Raw genomic sequence first — 9,249 nt, 5'->3', positions numbered from 1 at the left:
ACACACCAGCACTTTTTAAAGAACATCCATAAACACTCATCTGTTTTCATTTTGCTAATTATTTATATGATATATAATATTCCATTTACTTGTATATAGACTGTTCTTGCACTATTTCTTTTTTATTTGTATTAACTTGCACATCTCAAAACATTCCCTTGCACTGTTGTATCTGTTTTATTTGTTTTATGTCCTATATTCATGTTACGCTGTTGGAGGACCCTGTGACCTACGTTTTTCATTGCCATATCTAGGCTACTCTGTAACTACTGTGCACATGACAATAAAGCCTTGAATCTTGAAACTTGATATATTCCAGTTAAATGATTGTGATTAAAAAGCCTAAGGAGGCTAGAAAACATTGCAAAGAGGGATTTGTATTCTTTAATAATATTCATAAACGTAAAGGTGGGGTAGGTAATTTCGGAGAAACCAGCTTGACTGCGCTAGAATTTGAAAATACACAACCGGAGAAAATCTGCCACTTCCTTACAGAGCCCCTCCTCCAACACACACGAACGCGCACATTGTCACTACCCGATCCGTCCAGAGCGGCTCTGGATCATGCTCTGGATCATGCTCTGGATCATGCTCTGGATCATGCTCTGGATCATGCTCTGGATCATGCTCTGGATCATGCTCTGGATCATGCTCTGGATCATGCTCTGGATCATGCTCTGGATCATGCTCTGGATCATGCTCTGGAAAATATTTATTCAGTATGATAGCTGTCTAACAGAAGTTAAATTCATTTCTCACTTATTCTGACAATGTACTTAACCCCAAATAAAATAACCTAATAAAAAGAGTTGTTAAATAATAGTGAAGTCACGTTGTAATAACAATAACTCATCTCTCTCGAGTTTTCTTTTTGAGCTTTGCTAAAAGCCACTGTGTCAAGTGTCCTTCTTGGGTTGCCGTCCGGAGTTGTCCAATATGGCGGACCATCTCGCACATGCGCAGTACCGATCGGGCAGGGGGACGGATCGGGTAGTGAGTGACCATGGTAGTGACACACATGACCAATAGAGAGGCGAAGTCCCTCCTTCCGGTGGGACTCATGGGACCTTATTTCGCAAAAAGTTTGTATTGAAGTCAATGGAGAGAGAAAGATTATCTTTCGATCCCGTTTGAATTGTGCCACGAATTACACATATGATGTTTGTCAATCTTAAATAATAATTTCCATGTAAAAAAAGTCACAGTTTGTCGTACAACTGCTGAAATATAAGACTATGAAAAATACGCAACTAGAAAGACTACAAATCCCAGAATCCCGGTCTCACATGCTGGCTCTTACGGAACCGACTAACTCCCCTTGTGTGTATGTACAGCTCTCAACATGCCCAGACTTGTAGTGATTTTAACCTCTTTTAATACTTTTCGCCTCATTCTGAAAGAAAGAAGTGAAATGTGCCAACGTGACGGCCGTCTTGGTGTGTGGTGCGAGACGGGAGATGTAGGTCATTGAGCGGTTCACACAAAAAAAAATGGTGGTTCTAATTAAACATAGGAGCATAGTATGTCCCATTTAAAAACAGTGTTCAAGTAAATGCACTTCGATACTTTCCATCATGACAATTAATGCGAATGATTTCAATCCTGATGATGGTCCGGGGGAAACAAAGTGTAATATATAAATGTTTTTTTCAGCGTTTAGCTTTATTGCAAATTTCCAAAACATCTTACAATATTTATTATATGTTAATATATACATTGTTCAAACTATTACTACAACAGCAACATATCGAAATAACTAATACACAGGTTTTGGGACACAGAGCCGTTCCTTATTTGTGAATGTGTCTGCGGTGAAAAACATTTTATAATTTAAAATAAATCTAATGATAAGCCCACCCGTGCATTTCATCTTTCAACCTTTGAAATTAAGTCATACATATGCATTTGTGGCGGATGTGGATGTGGTAGAAGTGATCTCAGAAATCCTGCTCCCAATACTATCACTGGTGGTGGTCCTTCCATAAGACGTCGCTGTAATTGCCACAGACGCAATACTTTTTTTTGTTGCAACACTTCTGTAGTCCATAGGCAACTGGTAGTCAGGGTCTTTTTTAGGACTGCAAGGTTCAAAGTAAAGAAGAAATAGATGGTTATTTTTTTGTGGAAATAATCAAATGATGGAGAAAAAAACTAAGTATACAGTGGCAGCATTTTACCTTGAGACGAATCCTTCCCTCCCTGCAAAGATACTGTAAATAAGGCCTCCAACAACAAGTAAAGTGGAGCCTCCCCAGCCAATAAAGACACCAACACCTATTTCAAACCTGGCAGTTTATACAAGAAAAGTATATGAATGTACATTTCTTTCTTCATAGATTAATGTTATAAATGTTGATATTTGAAATAAGGCAAGTTTGTAGTTATCCATGTCACTTAATAATACGTACTTCTGAGCTTTGTAGTTTGGGTCCTGAAATTCTGCTCTGATTTTGTTTCCATAATAAGAGAAAGCGGTCATTGAACACAGACCTGAAATATAAAAAATAAACTACATTATTAATCTTGAGATTAATAATGTAGTTTATTGTTAAATAACTTAAAGAGGTCTATGTAAAGTCTTACCTCCGATAAGGTAGTTCATCCCACCAGCAAAGGTCACTCTTGCATTAACAATCTCTGATCCCCCAACTTTAGTGCACTTCATTCCCACCAGGACCAGCACTGATCCAAAAAAAGCCAGTATAATAGAGATGATGATGAGAGCACGGCACATATGTATGTCCCCTGTCCAAGGACAGCAAAAAAAAACAATATTATGCATACATGACAAGATGCAGTTACAAAAGATTAAGGATCTTTTAAAATTATTTATCATCTTTTATCATTTTACTTACAGTTTAGTGCAAGCATTGATGGAATTCCTTTGCAGTCAGAAACTCCAGTTGAATCAGATATACAATCCTTCCACAGGTTGGAGAAGTAGTTTGAAGTGGTCAAGACTATGCTGTCTACCTCAGACCATGTCCAGATCTCTGTGGGCATGGTGGAGCACACCAGGATCCATCCAAATACACAGACAATAAAGCAGCCAATCTCCATGTACATCACCACAGTCCTGTAACTCATGCTTGCCTTGAAGTTGAGTCTCTAGACAGAGAAAAAGCAAATACTAGCAATGGCACAGCAGCTCTTGAACACTGCTGAAACTGCACACTGTGTTTCCAGCACTAAAGGGGGAACACACACACACACACACACACACACACACACACACACACACACACACACACACACACACACACACACACACACACACACACACACACACACACACACACACACACACACACACACACACACACACACACACAAACAGGCCCAACTTGGTTTGTGTACATCATCACATGCTACAGTATGCCTTGAATTGTGATTCCAATGTTTTGTGACAGTCACTAAGGTCATGTGTTTGTTGTTAGTACAATACACCTGCCGTCATCAGCTTATCATTTCCACAGGATAATAATAGTTCATTAAGAATATGTTGGCACATCATGACAAGGACTTTCCTGAGAAATATGATTATATAATACACAACATTTGTTATTGTTAATCTAAAAACGTAACATGCAATTAAAACCTGTCAACTCTGCTATGAACAAAAATAAAGGAGTTAAGGAAGGTCATACCTGGATATAGTTCATATATATATATATGTTTATATATATATTTATATATATATATATATATTATTGTGCATACTCCATGTTAGTATCAAGAAATAATAAACGCACAAAACATTTCTGTAATTTAAACGGAAAAACTTTGAAATATGGAACCTATCCTGCTCACCTAATTATAGTCAGTTCAGTCACACAGTTCTTGTTGTGTGAATATATATTACACAAACTATTCACCTATACTCACCAGCACTAAGTAAGAAATGTACACCAGCCAAAGCAGGCAATTATGGCTTTGTTTTTGTCAGTTTCGCCAATGTTGGTCCATTTAATTCCAACAAGGTCTAGTGTTGAAACAAAAAATCCCAAACAGATAGCTGAAATCATCAATCCCATGCATGCTTGTGCAATCAGTTTGACTTACTTTGGCTCTTCTCCGGGGTTTTGCATTTCCTCTATTTTCTCATCAATGGGTTACTGACCTTGCAACAGATTGACACCTACAGTAAAGCAAGAAACATATCTTGTCACAAGCAACCCTAATCGTTTTCAGGCACTTTGCAGTCACTTTCTTGTCAAAAGGGTCTCATTCATATTACCTTGAAAATTACCCGCTAAAACTAGTGAGCCGAGGCTCCTGCTAAATCTCTTTTATAGCTTTCAAGCTTCAACACTTACGTATCTGGAAGTGAACGAGTTGTTCCTTAACTCATTAGGCCTTAGGATATCTAAGTGCTGAGTAATAATCTCTGCTTGTCTAGCTGACATCTCTCAGTGGATGTCTGCTCACCACCTCAAGCTCAACCTTGACAAGACTGAGCTGCTCTTCCTCCCGGGAAAAGATTGTCCAACTCTTGACCTGACAATCAACATCGGCACCTCAGTTGTTTCCCCGACTCAGACTGCAAGGAATCTGGGTGTGACCCTAGATAACAACCTGTCCTTCACTGCAAACATCGCTGCTACAACCCGTTGCTGCAGATACACGCTTTACAACATCAGGAAGATACGTCCCCAGCTGACTCAGAAAGCGACTCAGGTTCTGGTCCAGGCTCTCGTCATCTCACGCCTAGACTACTGCAACTCCCTCCTGGCTGGTCTACCTGCATGTGCCATCCGACCTCTGCAGCTCATCCAGAATGCAGCGGCTCGTCTGGTCTTCAACCTTCCTAAATTCTCCCACACCACTCCGCTCCTCCGCTCCCTTCACTGGCTTCCGGTAACTGCTAGAATCCACTTCAAGACACTGGTACTTGCTTACCGTGCTGCGAATGGATCTGGCCCTTCCTACATCCAGGACATGGTTAAACCGTACACCCCAGCGCGTGCACTACGCTCTGCATCAGCCAAACGACTCGTTGCGCCCTCGCTGCGAGGGGGACCCAAGTTCCCATCGGCGAAAACACGTGGGTTTGCTGTCCTGGCTCCAAGATGGTGGAATGAGCTCCCCATTGACATCAGGACGGCAGATAGCTTGCACATCTTCCGGCGCAAACTGAAAACTCATCTCTTTCGACTCCACTTCGAGCGTTAGAACGATTAACGAAGCACTTATATACTAATAAAGGACTGGCTTATCTAAAGCCAGTTGAGTAGCACTTGAAATGTTTGGCTCTATGAAACCTGATATACTTATATGATTCTGTTTTCTTCAAGGTTGTGTCTTCCTGGTCGAATGTACTTATTGTAAGTCGCTTTGGATAAAAGCGTCAGCTAAATGCAATGTAATGTAATGTAATGTAATGAGCTTATTCAATTCATTTGAATTAGAGCCGAGGTTGAACACTTTTAAGACACTTGAAAACTGGGGATTGATCTGCAGCACTCGACCAAACATAGAAATGTAAAAAACCTAATGCCTGTAAGGCTTTCTGATGACAGAGTAAAGAGCATATACAATGGAGAACTCATACAACCCCAACTTAAAAATGCAATTAATTTCATCCATTTAATATTCGCTTTTAAACAAAAAAGGAAACAGATACAAAAACCGAAAATAAATGTACATGTTTTGGCAAAAACCTTAAGTTAAGAAATAATTGCAGTCAACAAACAAGCATTCAGAAATAAAGGAAACAAATACCAGACTATCAAGTGCCATCATGGACGGAAAGTCTTTGCAGTCAGAGACTCCAATCAAATCGAAAATATCTTCCACAGATTAGAAAAATGTGTAACTGTGGTAACTACTGTTCCATCAAGTGTAGATAACTGCCAGTATTCTGTCGGCAAGGTGAAAGACACCAGCACCCAGCCTGGAATGTGAAAAACAAAGAACCCAGATCTCCAGATACATTAAGTAGCCAATTAAGTTGATGAGACTTGAATTTGATGAATTGCTCCCTTGCCAGTAAGCGTGTTGAACATGTAGCTATGCTCTCCAGGTTTAATAGATAGGCTGTGATTGAAAGTGAATGTATTGCGGACTGTTATAGGGAGGAGTTTGACCATCAACATCATCAAGTGGCCAATAGTCTATTATCATCCAGTACAAGTCACTTTGACTCCCTGTCATATGGTTTGTTCAGCTCTAGGATGTTATGAAAATGTAATAAACTGTGTACAAACAAAGCAATGCTCACTTTTGTGTGTGTCTTTTAGTGTGTACCTTTTTTAGTTGGCATATAAACTATGATGGGTATGGGGTTCAATACTTAAATTAAATAATGTAATGCAACCCTGTTTTCTTTGTTTGTTTTCTTTACAGTAAAAAAAAACGCTGGTCAAATATTTAACCTAAAAAAATGCATCGTACAGTATTTTGCATGTATACGTGGTGTGAGCTAAAGGTACATTTTACAGTGTTTCTGGTCTTTTGTTTGTTTGCATCAAAAACCATGGACAATATACAATAAAGAAAAACAATTAAATTAATAATACTCATATGGTGAAAATGTCTTGTTTATTATATACATGTTTAGATATTCAAGAAACATTATAACTTTTAATATGTTCTTTGTTTGAATCAAGTTGAATGAAGTTAACACAAATGATGAGTAAACACAGGGCAGTGTATTTTAAACAGAGTATGACTTGTTTTACCAAAAATAAAACATGAGAAACAACTGAATTAAAATTATACATGGTGCATGGAAAATAAAGCAGAGGGTTTTTATCATTTTATCCGTATGTCATAACCTGATTGCTAGTAAATCCCATTTCGAGGTAACATGTCTTGTGAAGTTTGCACGTTTGTGTTAAAATAAAACTGTACATAAAAAATAGCTTTAAACTACTATACAAATGCGTCTCTTTCTGAGAGTTTCGTGGGTGTTGTCTGTGACAGCTTTGAGATTCTGGAGCTGTTGGACGGTCGTGAGCCCATATAAGATCCATACTGCATGGGTGGTTTGTAGTATCCGGTGTACAGGGTTCTTCCTCTGGAGCGAGGCGCCATGTATGTTCCTCCTCCTGCGTATACTTGCCTGAAAGATCAAAACATTGCCAACATGTATTACATGGTAGGAATTCAGCAGGCACAGGAAATTAGTGAAGGTGGAAGAATATTTAATTGAATGAAATACCTTTCAGGGAAAATGACTCGGTAGACTGTAACAGCGTAAAACAAAGCCCCTAAAAGAATTAAAAAACATCCCACCAATCCTAGAAAAATGGGAGGTCCTATGTCATACCTGGAATTGGTTCAAAAGGAAGACAAAAGTCATGATAAATTGTACATACTGTCCATATTGTAATATTTGTCTATAGAATTCAAGCAATACTCTTATACAGTTGTCAATTTTATGATGAAAATCAGTGTACCGTAAGACTCCCGGACCAACAGTGGCAGCAAAGGTTGTCCTTGCAACCCTGTTTATGTATAAGCAGTAGCCAGAAACATCTGACACACCTGCATGCAGAGGTTTAGTTGGTATTAAGAAATAATGATGACAAAAACACTTATTTCATTTACAGAGGCAAACACGTGTTTGTTTTGTACTCACTGCCAGCAATATGAAACACTGCTCCAGCAAGAAGAAGTTTGTCCTTGGTTTTCTCAGCTCCTCCAATAAAAGTACACTCCATACCAAGAAAGCAAAGTACTATTGCGAAGAACCCAAGAGTTAACCCGCACATTAGTAATCCTCTCACTCCCTGGACATAAGCTTTAAGAAACAGAAATAAATAGTTCAAGTTAGAAAACAGCCTTACAATTCTGTCAGACACAAAATAATCTAGAATTGAGGATAAATACTATATAGTTTCTGCTTTTAATATTTGTCAAGGCTTTGATCCAGGCAATTCACACAAAGTAAGGAGATAATGTTAAATCATAGGTAATGTTATGCCTAAAGATGGGATGACAATAGCACAAGTAAAGAATCCCAACATCAGCTAACTGACCCAGTAATGTTACAATAGGTACATGACAATATCAAGCTACAGTTAGCAAACATTCTAATACAAAGATTGTATTATTTCATCTTTCTAAAGTCAATTAGTCTCACTTCAGGCAATGGTGTTACTCAGTTTCATTGAGACCACTTACCTATAACTGCTATGAGTATCAAACTATGGATCTGTTAATCACTTTGTAAATTCAAAGAGAAAGACTTAGACATATCGTATTGCTAATGCAACATGTGGAAAACTTACGGGTCACACTCCAGAGCACGGGGAAGTCCCTACAGTTGGTGACAGCCGTGGAGTCTGTGAAACAATCCTTCCACAGGTTGGACCAGTACCAGGCCACTTTGATGATAAAGGAGCCTCCTTGTCCTCCTAATTGAACGATTCTCCAGTAGTCCATGGCCATGGAGCAAAGCACGAACACCCATCCCAGTGATGACATCAAAAAGCCAAGCACTTGGATCAGACGTTTCTTCATTTCTGAAATCACTAAATTAACCAGGTATCTACCGCTCAGTTGAACAGAAGTAGAAAACACATTTAACGTCTACTCTGTGGGGCAAAGGATGATGAGTGGTTTCCTGTTTCAGGACAGGGTGACATTGTGTGTTTGCCGTGTGCCATTGGTGTTGATGAGGGCACTGTGCAATTGGGTGAGATGTTTACTGTCAACTCTCTGGAGTGTGGTGACCGCTTTAGGCAATTCACACCAACTCCTGGTTTTTTGTTTCAGGTTTATATCCAGCAATGAATGGTAAAAGTACATTTAATTTGTATTTACAGTAGTTAGAAAAGCCCATTTTGTTTCTAAGACACACATATTTTTGTGTCCAAAGTGTTATTTTCAAGAAACACTGCTGCTCTCTTCAGTCTGTTGAAATTCAAATGTATCTTTTATTCTTACTCATACACTTTTATATAAAATTGATACACATTTAAATCAGAAAATACCATGATGCTGTCCTTTCCCAACCTTCTTCATGTTAGCTTGGAGTATTACAATCCTAGTCACAGGAAAATCTGTGTTTTAAACACTTTATAAATATTTTTACAACAGATTAACTACAAGTTAAAGATACAACCAGCAAAATAAATGTCTTAAAACACACTTTATTGCCAAATACATTAAAAAAAAAGAATAGGCAATTTCTCAACATCAGAGAGTAAACTGTATCATACTACTATGAACTACTGACCCCTGGAAGAAACACTTAAATATTTAAATGTAATTCCTAATGAGCTCCAGATTAATCTCAGTACA

General features: G+C 38.5%; 2 protein-coding genes across 4 annotated transcripts; both read right to left on the bottom strand.

The window, feature by feature from the left end:
* Nucleotides 1–1,505: 1,505 nt before the first annotated feature.
* On the bottom strand, nucleotides 1,506–4,552 carry LOC117544436 (claudin-10-like). 3 transcript variants are annotated; one of them, XM_034213448.1, is made up of 7 exons: nucleotides 4,317–4,552; nucleotides 4,063–4,138; nucleotides 2,856–3,108; nucleotides 2,584–2,745; nucleotides 2,409–2,490; nucleotides 2,178–2,285; nucleotides 1,506–2,078 (listed from the first exon to the last, which is right to left on the bottom strand). In XM_034213448.1, the coding sequence occupies exons 3-7, from the start codon at nucleotides 3,085–3,087 to the stop codon at nucleotides 1,892–1,894; spliced, it is 771 nt and encodes a 256-aa protein (XP_034069339.1). In that variant the 5' UTR covers nucleotides 3,088–3,108; nucleotides 4,063–4,138; nucleotides 4,317–4,552; the 3' UTR covers nucleotides 1,506–1,891. The 3 variants fall into 3 exon arrangements, with proteins under 3 accessions (XP_034069339.1, XP_034069340.1, XP_034069338.1); XM_034213449.1 differs by having other exon boundaries at nucleotides 4,238–4,340; XM_034213447.1 differs by lacking the exons at nucleotides 4,063–4,138; nucleotides 4,317–4,552 and having other exon boundaries at nucleotides 1,507–2,078; nucleotides 2,856–3,188.
* A 1,979-nt stretch (nucleotides 4,553–6,531) lies between these two features.
* Nucleotides 6,532–8,577, bottom strand: LOC117544444 (claudin-10-like). The gene is made up of 5 exons (XM_034213462.1): nucleotides 8,235–8,577; nucleotides 7,583–7,744; nucleotides 7,401–7,488; nucleotides 7,163–7,270; nucleotides 6,532–7,063 (listed from the first exon to the last, which is right to left on the bottom strand). The coding sequence occupies exons 1-5, from the start codon at nucleotides 8,464–8,466 to the stop codon at nucleotides 6,874–6,876; spliced, it is 780 nt and encodes a 259-aa protein (XP_034069353.1). The 5' UTR covers nucleotides 8,467–8,577; the 3' UTR covers nucleotides 6,532–6,873.
* Between the last annotated feature and the right edge of the window lie 672 nt (nucleotides 8,578–9,249).

The sequence above is a fragment of the Gymnodraco acuticeps genome, unplaced genomic scaffold, assembly GCF_902827175.1.
Source record: "Gymnodraco acuticeps unplaced genomic scaffold, fGymAcu1.1, whole genome shotgun sequence".
NCBI lineage: Eukaryota > Metazoa > Chordata > Actinopteri > Perciformes > Bathydraconidae > Gymnodraco > Gymnodraco acuticeps.
Note: the sequence above shows the minus strand (reverse complement) of the source record. Positions and strands in the feature narration are given on the sequence as shown.

What these genes read in the sequence shown, in the direction of transcription:
- LOC117544436 (XM_034213448.1), bottom strand. Translation starts at nt 3,087, where the DNA reads ATGAGTTACAGGACTGTGGTGATGTACATGGAGATTGGCTGCTTTATT. An exon ending in GATGAACTACCTTATCGGAG is followed by an intron (nt 2,491 to 2,583) that starts GTAAGACTTTAC and finishes TTTATATTTCAG; the next exon opens with GTCTGTGTTCAATGACCGCT. An exon ending in AGGGAAGGATTCGTCTCAAG is followed by an intron (nt 2,079 to 2,177) that starts GTAAAATGCTGC and finishes TGAACCTTGCAG; the next exon opens with TCCTAAAAAAGACCCTGACT.
- LOC117544444 (XM_034213462.1), bottom strand. Translation starts at nt 8,466, where the DNA reads ATGAAGAAACGTCTGATCCAAGTGCTTGGCTTTTTGATGTCATCACTG. An exon ending in AGTGTTTCATATTGCTGGCA is followed by an intron (nt 7,489 to 7,582) that starts GTGAGTACAAAA and finishes CTCTGCATGCAG; the next exon opens with GTGTGTCAGATGTTTCTGGC. An exon ending in GTTGGTCCGGGAGTCTTACG is followed by an intron (nt 7,271 to 7,400) that starts GTACACTGATTT and finishes AACCAATTCCAG; the next exon opens with GTATGACATAGGACCTCCCA.